At 51.6% G+C, this 20,117-nt stretch overlaps 1 protein-coding gene across 1 annotated transcript; it reads left to right on the top strand.

Annotated features, from left to right (window-relative positions):
- The first annotated feature begins 536 nt into the window (after nucleotides 1-536).
- On the top strand, nucleotides 537-15,942 carry LOC136105243 (olfactory receptor 14A16-like). Its single transcript, XM_065844908.2, has 2 exons — nucleotides 537-959; nucleotides 15,409-15,942. Exons 1-2 carry the CDS (start codon nucleotides 537-539, stop codon nucleotides 15,940-15,942), a joined length of 957 nt encoding a protein of 318 aa, XP_065700980.2.
- The last annotated feature ends 4,175 nt before the right edge of the window (nucleotides 15,943-20,117 follow it).

Consider the following 20,117-nt stretch of genomic DNA (forward strand, 5'->3'; position numbering starts at 1 on the left):
GCCCAGGGCAGCTGGAGCAGGACAGAGGGACAGAGCAGCTGCCCTCACTCTGCACTGACCCACAGGCATCCTCTGGTCTCACAGGACTCGCTCTGTTCTCCCTGAGTGCAGCAGAAATGCTGAGGGTTTCTGACACCCAAGAACACTGCCCAGGGTGGGAGGGCAGAAGGAGCTGTAGGAACCCCAAACCTCTCCAACTCAGTTTCTCAGGCCTGGGGGTACAGATGCTGACAGTCCCTTCTGCACCAGGAGCAGTTCCAGCTGACACAGCTGAACCCCAGGACTGGCCCATGCCCACCCAATCACACAGGGTCAGGCTGACTGATCAAGAGCCCCTGGCCAGAGACCCTGTTCTTCATTGCACACTCACCAAGCACTGACCAGGGCTCCAGCCAGGACGTTCTCCTGGAAAAATAAAAATGCCTCTTTGTTGGGGACGTCTGTGGGGAATGGCTTTGGTTTCCTCCAGAGAAGTCTCATCTAAACCATCAGTGTCCTTTCCTCCTTGCACAGGTCCTCATGCCCACAGGCAGCAAATGTCCAACAGCAGCTCCATCACCCAGTTCCTCCTCCTGCCGTTCACAGACACACGGAAGCTGCAGCTCTTGCACTTGTGGCTCTTCCTGGGCATCTACCTGGCTGCCCTCCTGGGCAACGGCCTCATCATCACCACCATAGCCTGGGACCAGCACCTCCACACCCCCATGTACTTCTTCCTGCTCAACCTCGCCCTCCTCGACCTGGGCTGCATCTCCACCATTGTGCCCAAGTCCTTGGCCAGTTCTCTTTGGGAGACCAGGGCCATCTCATTTTTGGGATGTGCTGCACAAATCTTTATGTTTCTCTTCTTTTTGACATCAGAATATACACTTCTCACAGTCATGTCCTACGACCGCTACATTGCCATCTGCAAACCCCTGCACTACGGGACCCTCCTGGGCAGCAGAGCTTGTGTCCACATGGCAGCAGCTGCCTGGGCCACTGGGTTTCTCTATGCTCTGCTGCACACGGCCAATACATTTTCACTGCCACTGTGCAAGGCCAATGCCCTGGGCCAGTTCTTCTGTGAAATCCCCCAGATCCTCAAGCTCTCCTGCTCACACTCCTACCTCAGGGAACTTGGGCTTCTTGTGGTCAGTGCCTGTTTAGCATTTTCGTGTTTTGTGTTCATTGTGGTGTCCTATGTGCAGATCTTCAGGGCTGTGCTGAGGATCCCCTCTGAGCAGGGACGGCACAAAGCCTTTTCCACCTGCCTCCCTCACCTGGCCGTGGTCTCCCTGTATGTCAGCACTGCCATGTTTGCCTACCTGAAGCCCCCCTCCATCTCCTCCCCATCCCTGGACCTGATGATGGCCATTTTGTACTCGGTGTTGCCTCCAGCAGTGAACCCCCTCATCTACAGCATGAGGAACCAGGAGATCAAGGATGCCCTGTGGAAACTGATGACTGGACTAATTCCTGAAGCAGCAAACTGCCCATCTCCTTCTGCATAGCAGTTTTAATGTAACTAATTTCAGGCCTGCCCTGTCATCTCTATTTGTTGTTGGTGGTGGTGTTTCTATTGTGATAATGTTGTCATCCCCTTTCAAATTCACTGTCTGCTGTTCTTTTATAACCACTGACTGTGCCCTTTGCGTATTTAAACAAATTAAAGAGCCCTGTAGTGACTCTTTTTCATGGGATCCTTTCTCCAAGACCTGTTTGGAGCTGCAGGGACAGTTCCTGTGCATGGCAGGAGGGGAAATGTGTCCAGCCTGGCAGCCCTGCCAGGGAGCACCAGCGCTTGTTCTTCCAGAGCTGTTCTGGTTCCACTCCCACACTCTCCTTCTCATCCCTTTTGTTGGTGCAAGACCTGAGTGCTCTGGCAGCTTGGTCCCCGTCCTGCTGTGTGTCAGTGCTGTGAGCGCAGGCAGGGACAGCCAATGGGCACTGCTGTGACAGAGCTGGCCTCACAACAGCCTTTCCAGATAGAAAGGTGATCTCCTCGGGGCAGGGCCTGAACGTTTAGGTCTTCTTCCAAGCCTTACCTCAAGAACATGTCCGCAAAAGTGGCCACAGATTGAAACACCTGTGTATAGATAGGGTTAGATAAACAGTGTGTGTTTGCAGGGCTGGCACACAGCAGTGTCCTCTCACAGCCAGGCCTCCTGCCAGAGACCTGCAGGACCAGCAGAGCAGGGGCTGGGCTGTGCCCCTGTGCACTGGATACCCCTCGGAAGCTGTCCCAGGGCATCATCATGGATTGGCCCCTCACAACCTCCATTTTCAGCCCTGGCCTCTCTCCCCAGCTCACAAAGGTTGCTCTTCCATCCACGGAGGGACACTGAATGAGCAGGTCAAAAATCCATGTTTGCATTGTACAGATGAGATGTTTGCACGCACATGTGAGGTGAGATGAACCCAAGTGAGCACAAACAATATCAGCTATTCCTGAGAGTTCCATGAAGAGAGTTCTGTGGAACAGACAGTGTCTTGAGGTCACTTCATGTTGGGAGAAACATCCTATGGGAAACCACCTGAATGCAGCACTGGGTTGTGCATCCTTCAGCTGTGATCCCCGTGTCCATTCCTCATGATGCAGGACATCTCAGATGAGTGCACAGCAGCTGACTCACCACAGGGCTGAGGCGCCTCCTGTACTCTGGGAGTGGCAACAGGAGGCCAGAGAGAAACTAAGACTACGGCCTCTGTGTGTAAAAAAGACAGAGTCTGTCTCTGAACACCCCTGAGTGCAGAAGGAGCCCACAAGACCAGCTCAGACATGGATGCCAGACAGACCCTGACATTTCTGTGTGTGACTCCAGAAACAAACCTCACCGCCCCAGTGAGATTGATCTCAGATGCCTTGGACAGGATCATTGCCAGGGCTCCAGTTTGCTCTGTCACCCTTGCCTGGGATTCTGGATTGTGCTCTCATAAGAACCAGGGCAATTAGGGAGGTCCTGGGGTCCTTGGAAAAGGCAGAAATCAAAGCCATGTTCAAGAAAGGCAAGAAAAGGCACTGGGAGCCTGGTCAGCCTTCCTCTGTCCCTGAGAAGGGATTGGACACGTCCTCCTGTAGAATGCAATTTTAACTCTTTTGAGGGTGATGCAAAGATGGGTCAAGGCCTTGAACAGGACAGTGTTCACCCAGCTTTGAGTAGGACAGTGAGACAAGATAAGTGAGACAAGGGATCTCTTCAAGAAAGGCAAGGAAGTGAGATGGGTATCTACAGCCTGTAGGGAAAGAGGGGCAGGTGTAGGACTGTGTAGAACACAGTTCAGTCTTGATCAGGTCCTGGTCCATAAGGAAGGGGATGGATGGGTGTGGTATTATGAGGTCAGTTGTGTCTCAGACACTCATAATCCAGTCAGAAGGGTGTGGCTGTGAAGGGGACAGTGGAGTCAGTTTTGTCTCTGGAGGTGACAGCCAGGCAGCAGGGACATGGCTGGGAAAGAACCTCTGCCAAGGTACCCACAGGCCCTACCCAGGAAGAGGCCTTGGAGACGGGTTGTCATGTCCATCCCACCTGAGAACATGATGGGACAGCAGCAGGAACATGGTCGTGTCTGCCAGAGAAGCTGAAAGGCCAGCAGCAGTCATGGGATTTAGGAGATCATGGTGAGATGACTTCTCTCCTGTCAGGTAAAAGACCACAAGAAGCCTAACGAGTTGGGTTCCCTGCATGAGGGGCAGTTTCTGAGGTGGCTGAGTATTCCTTTAAGTGGGAATAAGCAGGAGAGGGAAAAAAAATATCACATAATGCAGTTTGGAAAGTAAGGACTGGATATCAGGAGGACGAAAAGTCACGGTAAAGACAGTGCTGTGGTGCAAGAGGTCACCCAGAGGGAGCTGGATCAGCCCATTATTTTTGTTCCAAAGAGCAGCCAGTGAGGGTGCAGACACAGCAGTGAAGGTGCAGAAATGCTGGGGTGAGAGCAGGTGGGGAAGCGAGATGGGTGTCTGCAACCTGCAGGGAAAGAGGGGCAGGGGTAGGAACGTGTAGAACAGCCTGTGGTGGAGATGGCAAAGGGCACTGGCAAGGCTGGAAGGGACCCACAGAACCCAGGTCTCTGTCCCCTTGGCCATGGCAGTTGTCTCCGCCACTGAGGCCCAGGAGAAGTCATGTTGTCCTCATGGCACTGGGGCCTCGGTGCCTCCTTGCAGCCCCATGGGGAAGCTGGAAGTTGTTGTACCAGTGTTGTCCTTCCCTGGGCCTTGCACACCCACATCCCACGGTCCCAGGAAGAGCCCTGAGCCGTGTGTGAGGGACAGGATCCCCCTTCCCATTGCCTGGAGGTCATGGCTTCTCCTTTCTGCTTCAGAAAGCAAACCAAGGGGTTTCTCAGCATCAGAGCTGAAGAAAAGACTAAAAAGAGAGGTCATGGTGGCTACAGCTTCCTCAGGAGGGGTGACCAATGACAGAACCCAAGGGAATGGCAGAAGATGTGCCAGGAGGGTCAGCTGGTCATGAGGAAAAGGTTCTTCACCCAGAGGTGCTGGACACTGAACAGGCTCCCAGGGAGGTGTCACGGCCACAATCTGACAGTGTTCAAGAAGAGATTGGACAACATCCTCAGACACACGGTGTGAACTGTGGGGTGTCCTGTGCAGGGGCAGGAGTTGGACTCCATGATCCTTGTGGGTCCTTCCAACTCGGGACATTCTATGATTCTATGAAATACTAGGTCAAAAGTCCGTGTTTTCATTGTTCAGATAAGTTGTAAACATACACATCATGGTGTTCCGGGGTCTCTTCCAACCTGCGCTATTGTAGGATACCATGAATCTTTTCCTTGGAGAGCTCTTTCACAAGGCAGAATAGACAGAGGAAGAAGGATACAAAGAGTCAGAAGCAGAGATATAAAATACCCCAGTGTAAATACAGCAACTCCTCTGAGGAACGTTTCTCCACTCAAACCCTTGATAGGAAATCTATTGGATACATTTGATGAAAGCAGCTCAGTTCTATCTGCTCACACACTGGAGCACAAGGAGGGTGATGGCTGGGTCCGATGCCATGTGGTCACTTGTGTCTCAGGAATTCATGGGCCAGTAGGAAGCCAATGGCTGTGCAGGGCACTGTGAGGTCACTTCTGCCTCTGCAGGGGATAGGCCAACAGCAGGAACATGGCTGGGAAAGGACTGTGAGGTCACACATACCAGACGAGCAATCGGGCCCAATCAGCATGGCTTTGTGAAAGGCAGGTCCTGCTTGACCAGCCTGATCTCCTTCTATGACAAGGTGACCGGCTGAGCAGATGAGGGAAAGTCTGTCGTGGGGAGTGAATCCGCCACACAGGCTGTGGGTGTTGTGTCCTTAGACTGCAGTAAAGCCTTTGACACCGTATCCCACAGCATCTCCTGGAGAAGCTGCAGCTCATGGCCTGGATGGTGTAGCTGTGATGGATAAAGAACTGGATGGAGGGCCGGGCCCAAAAAGTTGTGGTGAACGGAGCCAAATCCAGTTGGTGGCCGATCACGAGTCGTGTCCCCAGGGCTCAGTGTCAGGGCCAGTTCTGTTAAATCTCTTTATTAGTGATCTGGAGAAGGGGATCGAGTGCACCCTTAGTAAGTTTGTAGATGACACCAAATTGGGTGGGAGTGTTGATCTGCTGGAGGGTAGGAAGGCTCTACAGAGGGATCTGGAGCTGCTGGTTCATTAAGCTGAGGACAGTTGTCTGAAGTTTAACATGCCCATGTGCCAGTTCCTGTACTGGGGTCATAACAACTCCCTGCAACCCTACAGGCTTGGAGAAGCGTGGCTCGAAAGCTGCCTGGCAGAAAAAGACCTGGGCGTGCTGATCGACAATGACTGAACATGAACCATTGTGTGCCCAGGTGGCCAAAAAGGCCAATGGTCTCCTGGTGTGCATCAAGAATAGTGTAGTAAGCAGAACCAGGGCAGCGATCATCCCCTTGTACTCGACGATGGTGCAGCCACAACTCGAATACTCAGTTCAGTTTTGAGCCCCTCACTATAGGAAAGATCTCGGGGTGTTGGACTGAGTGCAGAAAAGGGGAACAAGGCTGTTGAGGGTCTGGAGCACAAGTCTTCTGAGGAGCAGCTGAGGGATCTGAGGGGTTTTAGCCTGGAGAAAAGGAGATTGAGGGGAGACCTTTTCGCCCTCTACAACTATCTGAAAACAGATTGTAGCATGGAGGGTGTTGGTCTCTCCTGAGTAGCAAGTGACAGGATGAGAGGAAATGGCCTCAGATTGTGCCAGAGAAGGTTCAGAATTTATATTAGGAAACATTTCTTAATGGAAAAGTTTGTGAAGCAGTGGAACAAGCTGCCCAGGGAAGTGGTTGAGTCACCATTCTTTGTTCCTTAGCACAGTTTCTAGGAGGATCTGTTCCATGATCTTCCCAGGCACAGGTAAGAGGCTGACAGGTCAGTAGTTTTCAGGGTCCTCCTTTCTACAGCAGAGAAACACTGCCACACAGCACAGCTTGGAACATGGAGAATGGACACGAGGAGAAAGAAATGTCACCCAAAGGGCAGTGCTGTGGTACGAGAAATCATCGAGAAGGAGCATGAGATCAGTCCATCTCCTTGTGTTTCAAGGAACAGAGCATGAGAGTGGAGACACATCGGTCAATGTATGGAAATACGAGGGTGAAAGCAAGGGGAGGAAGCGAGATGGGTGTCTACAGCCTGCAGAGAAACAGAAGCAGCTGTGGGACAGTGTAGGACAACCTGTGGTGGAGATGGCAAAGGGCACTGGCAAGGCTGGATGTCACCAAGGGGACCCAAGTCTTTGTCCCCTTGGCTATGGCAATGGCCTCTGCCATCAAGGCCTGTGAGGAGACATGTTGTCCTGAGGCACTGGGGCACCTCATGACCTCCTTGCACACCCCCAGGAAGGCTGGGAACTGTCACACCATTGTCCTTCACTCAGCACCACACAGCCCACATCCCCCTGGCCCAGGAAGAGCCCTGAGCAATGTGTGAGGGACAGGATCTGCCTTCCCAGGGGCTGGGGGTCAGGCCTTGGCCTCTGTGCTTCACCCAACAAAACCAGGGTTTTCTCAGCACCTCAGCTGCCTGCACATTTCCCTTTGTTTATCTGCCACCATGGCCTCCAATTCTCTGCTCTAACGAGTCCCTGGGGAGGCTTTGCTGGTTCTTGCCCTCAGTGGAACTCATTAATACTTCAAGGTACTTAGTACTTTTTCTTCTGGCTTTGACTTCTGGAAAGGTTTGTGCAATCTCCTCTCAGCACCTGAGTAATGTTCAAGGACTCAGCACCAAATGCTCCATGGGGCTCATTACAGAGAAGAAAGCTCTGACAAACCATGTCTCTTCTTGTAATTTCCTTCCAGTCTTGTACTGTGAATTAGAGAGCTTTCTTTTTGTAATCATGGCGAAAGATTTAAAGAGCTTCTAATAAAAATGTCTTTTTTATTGTAAAGGGTGTATTTTATTACTCTTCAGTTTGCAGAAGAGGTGACTACAGCATTATCTGATGTTGATCCAGGGTCTCTCCTAAGGAGGTCTGGACTGGCTGGAGAAGCTGTCCCTTGAGCTCTCACACCGTGTGCACAACCTTGCTCCTCACCTCCCCAACCCCATCGTTTCTCTCATGGCCCCCTGGGCCTTGCATCCCTTTTCCTTACACCAGACTTCTCCACTGCAGTCTGCAGCTGGATGTGCCGGCTCCTTTGCACCAGCTCCCACCTGCTCTCCTTGGAGACCTGGCTGCACACAGCAAACAGGGACTTTGCTTTACCTTTGAACAAACAAAATACAACTGATGAGAGTCATGATTTAAAGAAAACACACTCCTCAACTGTACGCCAAGGACAAACTGCCACCACTGAGGTTCACCTTCTCCAAGGCAGAACCATGAAAGAAATCTTGTAGACAGAAAGGAAATTATAAAATAAACACAATAAAAGAATTGGCTAAAGGCGGAATTAGACAGACTACTGAAAGACAAGGAAGCATTTAACTCCTTGAAGCTGAAAGCAGCAACTGGACTGTTGACAAGTGTCCGAGTGATCAAACAGTGAGAGGAAGGAAAACCCAGAGAGCAATCGCAAGTGCTTGTGTGCAGATCAGCTGCTGGAAATGGGACTTCAGACATGGTCAGTTTAGTTAGGGCAGGAGGAAATACCTGGAGGATGAGGGAGATCAGATGCACAGATAACAGAGAGAGTGCTGAGAAGGGAAATGTAGTGGAGGATCAGAAGTTCTCCTCTTGCTCTTAATGCACATCCTGAAAAGTCTCATTTTGATCTCATGGGAAAACACTTCTATTTAAGGTATTCAAAACAAAGAGAGGAGAATTACAACACCAACAACTTTTGATGTTTAAAGTTACAAAACACATTTCCTTCATCTACATCTTTCAATTGGTTTCTTTTTCCCTTCATTTTTAAAAAAATGTTCTCTAGATTTCTCTCCTACCAAAGCCTCCAGCATAAAGAAAAATAATCCTTGTGTCTTGCACAGAGTCGAAGGCACCAAACAATCCACTGCCATGGACTGCCAGTGCCACTTTTTACCCTTGGCACACAGTGAGTCCTGCTGGAAGCTCTTGGCCACTCTTGCCTGATGGAGGAAAGATGGATAAAAAGGTTAATTGAACTGTTCTCTGTTTAGATGGCCATGTTGACAGTGATCTAAAGAGATCTGTGTTATCTGTCTTTCTATATGATCATGAGGTAAATAATACATTTATGTGTTGGCAAATATATAGTAAAATATATATTTGTGTCCAGTTACTCAGCAAAATACATTTCCTACCAGCACTCTGAATCTTTCTTCTGAGGAAATGCTGCCTCCCAAGCCTCTGTGACTGGAAGCAGGAATCTGGAGGAGAACAATGCAGCAGTGGATGGGGATCAAGTCAGAGGTCACTGGAACTAACACAACCCTCTCCAGTCTATGGGACAGCAGGGACAGCATCCCAGGAGCTGAGACAGCAGGACGATGTCACAGGGAGGCCACTCTCCACCATCTTGGAAAGCTCATGGAGACTGGGGGGACTCCCTGAGCACTGGCAGCTCTCACACAGTGTGTGCACTTTTCAAAATGGCCAATGGGTGAGCAGGGGAACTAAGGGCTGTGCCCCAGAACATGTCCACTGGGACCCCATTTCTGGGTGTCTGGAAGAGAAGGTGACGGGGTTTACCCAGGACAGGTTGTGCCTGTCCATCCTCTTTGCTTTCTGTGAGGAAAGGACAGGGTTGTGGACGTGGGAAGAACATTGATGGTCTGTTACCTGGAAGTCAGCAAGGCATTCAGCATCATCCCCTGTAGTTTTCTTGTGTCCAAGATAGGACATTATTGTCTGTGTCAGTGTGTAAGTAGATGGGCAAAAAGCCCACAGGAAAAGCCTTGAAAAATATTTGAGAAAAATCTACCAGGTTCCAGAGGTCAGGGCTCAGCTGTTCTGGTGATGAACAAGCATCAAGGGCTGACATGGCATCAGAGCCACCTCCACATGGCCCTCATCACCTGTAACCAGTGTCTCCAAGCCTTTCCTTCACCAGCCCACAGGGACAGGGCCCTGCACTGCTTCTTTCCTTCACAGCTGTGTCAGTGATGGCCCTTCATGGGGTCCCACACACCCTCAGAAACTTGGGGTTTGCTTCTGCCTTTCACTTCATCAGAGGTTTGTTCATTGTTTCAGCATCTGCAGTTCAGGATCATGGCAGCAGAGGGCTCATTAACATCAAAAATGCTCTTACAAGCCAATGCCCTGTGTGTCATTTTCCTAAAGGCCTCGAGTCTGGTGTGGATGATCAGGGAGATTTCAGAAACAGCCAAACAGAGAGCATTTCCATAATAAATAGCAGTAAAGCCAACTTTCTTCTATTTCCTTCCCTGCTTTTCTGTCCCTCCCTTTCAAGAACAGGTGGTATCAGCATCCTCCACTTCATATTGGAGTGTCTCTTGAAAAAGACTTAATTTGTCAGAAATTTGGGTGCCCAAATCACCGTGTGAGTGAGGGGAAAGGTCAGGACACCTCAAGAGGAGTCAGACAGCTCTGGACCAAGAGGTGGATGCTCCTGGGAATCTCAGGTGCTGTGCACAGCGATACTTCTGTTCATGGAGCTGGTCAAGTGTCCAATCTCCTGTTCTGTAATGGTGTCTGAGTTTGCTCAGGTCACCCCTGACGTGAGCCCCATCCACTGCTGGGTGTTCTCCAGACTCCTGCCTTCAGGAACAAAGTCCCAGGAGACCTTGCTGGTGAAGATGGAGGCAAAGAAGCCATGAAGAACCTCAGTCCTGTCTGATTCTCCTTTTATGAAGTTCAGCAGCAGGCCCATGTTCCCCCTGTCTGTTCTTCTGCTGTAAGGAAGATGTATCAGTTCATCTTGCTGCCCTTGCACTCCCCTGCAGGTATCAAGTCCAGGGCAGCTTTGGCATCATCCCCACACATGTGGAACAGGTTTCTAAATTCCTCATTTGCAGCTTCCGCTGTTTCCACATCCTGTGTGCTGCCTTTGTGCCCTGGAGCTCCATCAGTTCAGACGGGTAGCCTCATTACATAAATGCTTCTTTTAGTGGGTACTTGGAGAAATCATTGTTGTGCTTGGAGCAGGCTTTTCTGTAAGGATTATCAGATATCCTGAGCTCCATCAACCTTCAGACCGACTTCCATATCACCACCTCACCCACCATTCCCCAGTATGTGAAAGTCTTCTCCTCTGGAGCCCACCAGCCTGCGCTCTGCTGCTGTCCTTCCTCCCTCCCCTCTGCTGCCTGGGACCCCACTGTTACCAGGTCAAAACAGCCAAGGTGAACACTGATGTTCACATCCCTCATCAGCTCTTCCTTCTTGATCAGTACCAGATCGAGGTGAGTATCACCCCCTATTGGCCCACCAGGCAGACATGTTAGGAAGTTGGCCCAAGATCCTTTGGACTGTCGGCACCTGCAGCTTTGCCTGGCCAGTGACTGTCAGGGCACTTACAGTTCTCCATAGGAACATGCTCATTGATTGGTGACTTCCTTGAATTGTTGACAGAAGATCATTTCCATTTCTCCTCCATGATCAAGTAGTTTGTAACATCTAACTGGGTTTCCATGGCAAAGGCTTGAAACTGGGGAGAGTGTGTGGGTGTGCTACAGTTGTCACCTCTCTGAGAAGACAACAGGAGTTTGACCAACGTCAGACAGAGACAATTTCAGCTGCTCCAAGATGGACCCACTCCTTGCCAAATCTGAGCCACTCAGTGATGCTGGCAGCAACTCTGGGATATTATATTTGAGAAAGGGTAAAAAACACTGCACAACAGCAGGTGGGAGAGAGGAGGGGGGAAATGTGAGAGAAAAGCACTGCAGACACCAAGGTCATATCCCATAGGACCCAAGCAGGTCCCTCAGCAGGCCAAAGCTTGCTCTCCTGAAATCCTGCTCTTTGCCTTGTTATCATCTCCCAGGAGCCTCAGCTCCACTTTCCCATCCCTGACTGTTCCATCCTGACCAACTCTTTCTGGTTTGTAAGTGTGAAGTCCCACAGGGCACCTCACCCCACTGACTCCTCAGTCACCCGTGTCAGGAAGATGTTGTAAATGAGCTCCAGCCCCTCCTGGATGGCTGGTACCTTGCAGATATTGGGATATCTCAGGTCTGCCGTGAGGACACTGCCCTGAAAACACGAGGCTTATTTCATTTGTCTGAAGGAGGCCTCATCTAATTCCTCTTCCTCATCAGTGAGTCTGTAGCTGATGTCCAGTGACCACAACACTGCCCATGATGTTCTGCCCTCTCATGGTGACTCCTCAACCTTCAGCTGACATGGTCTGTCCCCAGGCAGAGCTCCACACATTCCTGCTGCTCTCCAACATGAAGGGGATCTATCACTTTGACTCCAGACTTCTGGCATTATGAGTACTGGACCCTCAAGCCCCCACTGTTTCTCCATGAGATGATATTTGTAATGTTCTGTAACTCCTCACGCTGTTATCTTGAGAGAGAAAACCTCATTAGGATAAACCACCTGACTGCAAACACTAACAGATGAGCAAATGGAGCTTCAGTCAAGGGACAATCCAGACCTTGAGAAAATCTGGTGTTCACCCATTCAGAAAGCTCGGAATTTTGACAAGATGAAGTGAACTGTTCTGTATTGCGGCAGGAGAACAACACGATCTGTCAGGACAGACGAGGACCTGACATACTGAGCAGTGACCCTGAGGAGAAGGGCCTGGGCACTCCAAGGTCCCCACACCAGCCCGTGGTGCACGCTCACCATGAACAAGGCAGCTGAACACGGGGCTGCATGAGGAGGAGCGTGGGGACCCAGACACCTGAAGTTCTCATCCCATTCGGTTCAGCACTGGTGTGACCCCACACACACGGGGGTGTGCCAGTGTGCGGCTTCCCAGTTTGGAGAAGCAGGGGGGAACTGGAGAGTGCAGGGCTCTGCCAAGGCAAGTTCAGCACCTTGTGCACATGGTGTGGGATGCTGAGGGACCTGGGCTGCTTTGGCCCAGCAGCACTGGGGAGGCTGCAGCAGTGCAGGAGTAGCCTGAGAGTGCTTGAAGGGTGGTTTCAGAGATGGTGGAGGTTTCTTCCTAGTGGGAAAGAGCATGAGAAAGAAATAATGGCACAAAGAGCAGCTGGGGAGGTCCAGGTTGGACATGAGCAGGAAGGAATGTGATTGGAAGGGCAGTGCTGTGGTGGAGCAGGTCGGCAGAGGGAACCTGCATCAGCCCAAGGCTTTGTGCTTCAAGGAACAGCTGGGGAGGATGCAGAGATCTCAGCAAAGGAAGGAAGATGCTCAGACAAGAGCAAGGTGGGGCAGCAGGGGGGATGTCTGCAGCCTGCAGGGGAAGAGGTGCAGGGGATGCCACAGCACAGGACAGGCTGTGGTGGAGATGATCAAGGGATGTAAAGAGGCTGAAAGCCCCCACCAGACATGAGCTCCTTCTCCCCTTGGCTATGGCTGTTGTCTGCACCTCTGATGCCTGTGAGGAGACACCTTGTCCTTCCAGCACAGGGGCCTCATGGCCTCCTTGTCCCCAGCCAAGAACCTGGGAGCTGTGGGACCATAGTCCTGCCCTTGGCCTTGCACAACCCCACATCACACTGTCCAGGAAGGGCCCTGGGCAACGTGGGAGAGACAGGATCAGACTTCCCAGGGCTGGGGGTCAGGGCTTGGCCCTTTGGTTAATGAAACACATCCAGGTTTACTCAGCATCTAAGAGAACTTCACCTTGCTTTTCTTGATCTGTTGTCACTGCATCTCGTTTTCTTCTCCAACCAGACGCTGGGGTCAGTTCCTCAGTAGTGTCCCTCAGTGGGACTCATTAACACAGCAAGAAACTTTGGAGTTTGAATCTGACTTCTTGAGAGGTTTCATCAGCTTCCCCTCAGTGTTTGAGGTCCATGGACTCTGCACCAAAGCCACCAGAGGGGTCATTAAAGTGCCTTGGGCTGCTCCTGTGCTGCTGAGCTGGGCTGGGCTCCTGGGACAGAGGGAGCTCCTGGCAAGCGGCAGCGCTGCAGAGAGACAGCTCTGCCCAGGAGCAGCTCCTCTGCACACGCAGCAGGGCTGAGGGCTCTGCCTGGGGATCTCAGGGAGACGAGCAAGGCAGAGAGAGATTAAAGGTCGTCAGGACTGGGAGGATGACTGAGAGCTCACTGGAGGAGAAACCTTTGCAGCCCTTGCCATGGTAAGTCTCTGGGTGCAGGGCAATGCAGCTGTAGCTCCTGGAGGCATCTCCTAAAACTGGCACAGGCACAGCTGGTGGGATCAGTAAGGACGGGGATATTGTGAGGGAATCTTGAACAGCTGTGAAGCCGGGTGAGCACCCAGGGGTGCCCAGGGCTGTCCTGCAGAGCAGGGTCCCTGCACCACAGGGCTGTGCCGGGGCAGGGACTCTGCCGCCTGCCAGGGTCAGCGCTCAGCCTGCCCAGGGAGATGCCCTGGCAGAAGCTGTGGGGGAAGGAGCGACCCCCGGCAGGGGAGGCAGGGAGCTTGTGGGTTTGAAGGGTGCTGTGTGGGTCAGGGCTGCTCAGAGCTCCAGATCAACCCCACAGACATTGCAAAGGGTCCTTCCTAACAATAACATCAGGACAGGAATAGCTGCAAGGGAAGGAGTCTGTGCTTTCAGTTTTTCACTCCTGGTTGTCTGGGTGTGCAGTGGGAGATGGGGATTTATTTCTCTCTTTGGAGAAGACACTGAGACCCCAATTCTCGTTAGGACTTGTCTGAGCTGCTCCTGAGCCCCTGCACACACAGAGCTGCCCCTGGGCAATGCCAGGAGGTGTGAGCAGGACAGAGCTGAGCACACAGCGGGTGGGACGGGGTCTGTGACACTGACAGGGAGCAGACCCAGGGACAGAGACACAGCTGCAGGCAGCACAGGCATGGACAGGGAGAGGGAGATGGAGCAGAAATGCTGGGGAGGCGGGATTCAGGACCCCACCTGCCATCCCCTGCAGTGCAGAGACGTTGCCCAGTTCAACCCCTGGTCTCCTCTCCTCCCCAGCAGAGCCTCTGCCCCAAAGCCATGGGGTCCAGGTCATGAGTCTCCACCTCAGCAGCTGGACCTCCAGGTGAAGGGTTCCTGGAACGTGGTACACAAAAAAGGTGCTAAAAGTACTTGCTCTACAGTGTCATTATGTGAGTGGCAGCAGCACAGCCGGGTAAGGAGAAGGTTCCACGGCATGCCCATCAGCCTTTCTGTCCTTGCTTTATTTTCTGGTAGCACTGCAGTGTCCTTCCCTGTTTCTCCACCTGTTCCTGGAGCTCTTGCTCTCTGGGGTTGGGGTGGGAGTGTGGGTCAGTTTTTGTTCTGCCACCAATTCAGTGAATTTTGCCTTACAGCTGTGTCCATGGAAACTGCATGCCCAACTGCATTTTAAACTGTGATGAACTGTTTTTCTCAGCTGGTAGAAAGAGAGAATGAGCTGAAACATCCCTCCATCGGTCAGGGGGTTTTCCATGAGAAACAGCATGTTTATTTTCCTTAGAGAAGTCTCCTTTAGCTTGTCACTGTCCTTTCCTCCTTGCACAGGTCCTTATGCCCACAGGCAGCAAATGTCCAACAGCAGCTCCATCACCCAGTTCCTCCTCCTGCTGTTCACAGACACACGGGAGCTGCAGCTCTTGCACTTGTGGCTCCTCCTGGGCATCTACCTGGCTGCCCTCCTGGGCAACGGCCTCATCATCACCACCATAGCCTGGGACCAGCACCTCCACACCCCCATATACTTCTTCCTGCTCAACCTCTCCCTCCTCGACCTGGGCTCCATCTATACCATTGTCCCCAAATCCATGGTCAACTCTCTCTGGGATACCAAGGTCATTTCCTATGCAGGATGTGCTGCACAGGTCTTCTTTTTTTGTTTCTTGTTTGGTGCAGAGTATTCTCTACTCACCGTCATGTCCTATGACCGCTAAGTTGCCATCTGCAAACCCCTGCACTACGGGACCCTCCTGGGCAGCAGAGCTTGTGTCCACATGGCAGCAGCTGCCTGGGCCACTGGGTTTCTCAATGCTCTGCTGCACACGGCCAATACATTTTCACTGCCCCTGTGCAAGGGCAATGCCCTGGGCCAGTTCTTCTGTGAAATCCCCCAGATCCTCAAGCTCTCCTGCTCACACTCCTACCTCAGGGAACTTGGGCTTCTTATGGTTAGTCTTTTAGTAGCATTTGGGTGTTTTGTGTTCATTGTGGTGTCCTATGTGCAGATCTTCAGGGCCGTGCTGAGGATCCCCTCTGAGCAGGGACGGCACAAAGCCTTTTCCACCTGCCTCCCTCACCTGGCCATGGTCTCCCTGTTTATTAGCACTGCCATGTTTGCCTACCTGAAGCCCCCCTCATTCTCCTCCCCATCCTTGGATCTGGTGGTGTCTGTTCTGTACTCAGTGGTGCCTCCAGCAGTGAACCCCCTCATCTACAGCATGAGGAACCAGGAGCTCAAGGATGCCCTGTGGAAACTGATGACTGGATTATTTTGTGAAATAACAAATTGCCCATCTCCTTCTGCATAGTAGTTTTAATGTAACTAATTTTAGGCCTGGCCTGTCATCTCTATTTTTTGTTGTTGGTGGTGTTTCTATTGTGATAATGTTGTCATCCCCTTGTAAATTCACTCTCTGCTGTTCTTATAACCACTGACTGTGCCCTTTGTGTATTTAAAGAAAGTAAAGAGCCCTGTAGTGACTTTTCTTCATGAGATCCTTTCACCAAGGCCTGTTTGGAGCTGCAGGGACAGTTCCTGTGCATGGCAGGAGGGGAAAAGAGTCCAGCCTGGCAGCCCTGCCAGGGAGCACCAGCGCTTGTTCTTCCAGAGCTGTTCTGGTTCCACTCCCACACTCTCCTTCTCATCCCTTGTGTTGGTGCAAGGCCTGAGTGCTCTGGCAGCTTGGTCCCCGTCCTGCTGTGTGTCAGTGCTGTGAGTGCAGGCAGGGACAGGCAATGGGCACTGCTGTGACAGAGCTGGCCTCACAACAGCCTTTCCAGATAGAAAGGTGATCTCCTATGGGTAGGGCATGATGGTTTAGGTCTTCTTCCAAAGATTCTCTAAAGAATATGCATATGAAAGTGGCCATGGATGCAAACCCCAGTGTACAGCTGAACAGTGTGTGTGTGCAGGGCTGGCACACAGCAGTGTCCTCTCACAGCCAGGCCTCCTGCCAGAGACCGCAGGACCAGCAGAGCAGGGGCTGCGCTGTGCCTCTGTGCACTGGACACCCCTCAGAAGGAGCCACAGGGCATCATCATGGACTGGCCCCTCACAACCACCATTTCCAGCCCTGCGCTCTCACCGAAAGAGGCTGTTCTTCCCTTCATGGATGGACACTCAATGAGTGGTTCAGCAGTCCATGTTTGCTTTGGACAGATGACATGTGACTATGCACATCATGTACGTGAGGTGACATGAACGTGAGTGAGCACAAACACCATCAACTACTCCTTTCCATTCTGTGAAGGCCTGTGGAACACACGAGGTCTTGAGCTCACTTCATATTGGGAGGAACAACCTATGGGAAATCACCTGAATGCAGCACTGGGTTGTGCTTCCTTTGACTGAGGTCCCCGTGTCCATTCCTCATGATGCGGGACATCTCAGATGAGTGCAGAGCAGGTGACACAGCACAGGGGTGAGGTGTCTCCCATCCTTTGGGAGTGGCAACAGGAAGCCAGAAGGACACTGTGACTCCTGCCTCTGTGTGTAAAAGGGACAGACTCTGTCTCTGAGCATCCCTGGGTGCATAAGGAGCCCATGAAACCAGTGGACAGCTGACAGAACCCTGATATTTATGTCAAAAGTGCCATAGAAACCAGAATGGTTTTTAGGTCCTTAGAAAACACAGACCTCAAACCCATCTTCAAGAAGAGTAGGAGTAGGAACTGGGAGAATAACAGGCTGGTCACCCTATCTCCCTCCCTGGGAAGGGGATGGGACACGTCCTCCTGCAGCCGTTTCCAGGAATGTGAAGGACAAGGAAGGGACTGCTGAACCCAAATGGACAGGGGAAAGAAAGGCATGTTGTGTACAGGGTGTTTACAAGGCTCAGCCATGGTCTCCTTCTGGCCAGAGTGGTGCTGATGGGGCTCAAGAAGTGGATGCTGGGTGGGAAGTTGGCTGAACCATCAAGCCCAAATATCATCAGTGGTACAAAGTCCTCCATGCAGCCAGTTACTGGTGTCATCTCTCAGTGACCAGCACTTGGGGAACACTGTTGAACATCTTTATTCTCCCCTCCTATGATGTAACGGAGTGAACTTTCAGTGCCTTTGAGGATGATGGAGTCCTTGAGCAACCTCACCTGGTTCACCCTGCCCTGGGCAGGAGAGTGAGACAAGATGAGTGAGACAAGGGTTCTCTGTAAACCTGAGTTATTCTGTGATTTGACAGAATTTTTGCCTTGGAGAGGTTTCTGGAGAGGGAATAGGTAGAATAATAATAATAAAAATAAATAAATAAATGAAAAATAAGGCTGTAGAGGAGATCTAGAAGGTGTTAACATAAAAACAGCAGTTCCAGTGAGGAGTGCTTTTCACTCACAGTGTTAGTGGGAAATATATTTGACAAATTTGAACAAGGTGAGGAAGCGAGATGGGTGTCTGCAGTCTGTGGGAAAGAGGGGCAGGTATAGGACTGAGTAGAACACGCTTCAGTCTTGGGAGGTCCTGGGTGCTAAGGAGGAGGATGGATGAGTGTGCTATCATGAGTTCAGTTGTGTTTCAGACACTCATAATCCAATCAGAATCCTGTGGCTGTGAAGGGGACAGTGTGGTCAGTTCTGTCTCTGGAGGTGACAGCCCAGCAGCAGGGACATGGCTGGAAAAGAACCTCTGCCTAGGTGCCCACAGGCCCTACCCAGGTGATGGGTAGGAGATGCCTTAGAGATGTGTTACCATGTCCATCCCACCTGAGAACATGACGGGACAGCAGCAGGAACACGGTCGTGTCTGTCAGAGAAGCTGAGCGGCCCGTAGCAGTCATGGGATTTAGAAAATCATGGTGAGGTCAGGTAAAAGACCACAAGAAGCCTAATGGGTTGGATTCCCTGCATGAAGGGCAGTTTCTGAAGCGGCTGAGCTTTCCATGGTAGTTGGAAAAAGCAGAAGAGAGAAAAAAAAAACGCAAAGTGCAATTTGGAAGGTGAGGATTGGATATGAGGAGGAAGAAATGTCAGTGGAAGGGCAGTGCTGTGGTGCAAGAGGTCACCCAGAGGGAGCTGGATCAGCCCATGGTTTGTGTTCCAAAGAGCAGCCAGTGAGGGTGCAGACACAGCAGTGAAGGTGCAGAAATGCTGGGGTGAGAGCAGGTGGGGAAGCGAGATGGGTGTCTGCAGCCTGCAGGGAAAGAGGGGCAGGGGTAGGACCGTGTAGAACAGCCTGTGGTGGAGATGGCAAAGGGCGCTGGCAAGGCTGGAAGGGACCCACAGAACTCAGGTCTCTGTCCCCTTGGTCATGGGAATTGTCTCTGCCACTGAGGCCCAGGAGAAGCCATGTTGTCCTCATGGTACTGGGGCCTCGTTGCCTCCTTGCAGCCCCATGGGGAAGCTGGAAGTTGTTGTCCAAGTGTTGTCCTTCCCTCGGCCTTGCACGCCCACATCCCACGGTCCCAGGAAGAGCTCTGAGCCGTGTGTGAGGGACAGGATCCCCCTTCCCATTGCCTGGAGGTCATGGCTTCTCCTTTCTGCTTCAGAAATCAATCCCAGGGGTTTCTCAGCATCAGAGCTGAAGAGAAGACTAAAAGGAGACCTCATGGTGGCTACAGCTTCCTCATGAGGGGAGAAGGAAGGGAAGGTACTGATCTCTTCTCTGTGGTGACCATTGACAGAACCCAAGGGAATGGAAGAAAGATGTGCCAGGGGAGGGTCAGTTGGACATGAGGAAAAGGTTCTTCACCCAGAGGTGCTGGACACTGAACTGGCTCCCAGGGAGGTGTCACGGCCCAATCTGACAGTGTTCAAGAAGAGACTGGACAATGTCCTCAGACACACGGTGTGACCTGTGGGGTGTCCTGTGCAGGGACAGGAGTTGGATTCAATGATCCTTGTGGGTTCCTTCCAACTCAGGACATTCTACAATTCTATGAAATACTAGGTCAAAAGTCCATGTTTTCATTGTACAGATAAGTTGTAACCATACAGATCATGTGCATGTCCAATGTGTGCACATGATGATATGAACCCAAGGGAGCACAAATGAACCTTGGGGTGCCATAAAGGTCAGTGGGACAGAGATGATGTTCAGGGGTCTCTTCCAACCTGCAGTATTGTAGGATTCCATGAATCTTTTCCTTGGAGAGCTCTATCAAGAGAGATATATAACGCCCCAGAGTAAATACAGCAGCTCCTCTGAGGAACGTTTCTGCACTCAAACCCTTGATAGGAAATCTATTGGATACATTTGATGAAAGCAGCTCAGTTCTATCTGCTCACACACTGGAGCACAAGGAGGGTGATGGCTGGGTCCGATGCCATGTGGTCACTTGTGTCTCAGGAACTCATAGTCCAGTAGGAAGGCAATGGCTGTGCAGGGCACTGTGAGGTCACTTCTGCCTCTGCAGGGGATAGGCCAACAGCAGGAACATGGCTGGGAAAGGACTGTGAGGTCACACATACAAGATAATCAATCGGGCCCAATCAGCGTGGCTTTGTGAAAGGCAGGTCCTGCTTGATCACCCTGATCTCCTTCTATGACAAGG

The sequence above is a fragment of the Patagioenas fasciata genome, chromosome 9 (assembly GCF_037038585.1).
Source record: "Patagioenas fasciata isolate bPatFas1 chromosome 9, bPatFas1.hap1, whole genome shotgun sequence".
Taxonomy (NCBI): domain Eukaryota; kingdom Metazoa; phylum Chordata; class Aves; order Columbiformes; family Columbidae; genus Patagioenas; species Patagioenas fasciata.

What these genes read in the sequence shown, in the direction of transcription:
- LOC136105243 (XM_065844908.2), top strand. Translation starts at nt 537, where the DNA reads ATGTCCAACAGCAGCTCCATCACCCAGTTCCTCCTCCTGCCGTTCACA. An exon ending in GCAGCAGAGCTTGTGTCCAC is followed by an intron (nt 960 to 15,408) that starts ATGGCAGCAGCT and finishes GCTTGTGTCCAC; the next exon opens with ATGGCAGCAGCTGCCTGGGC.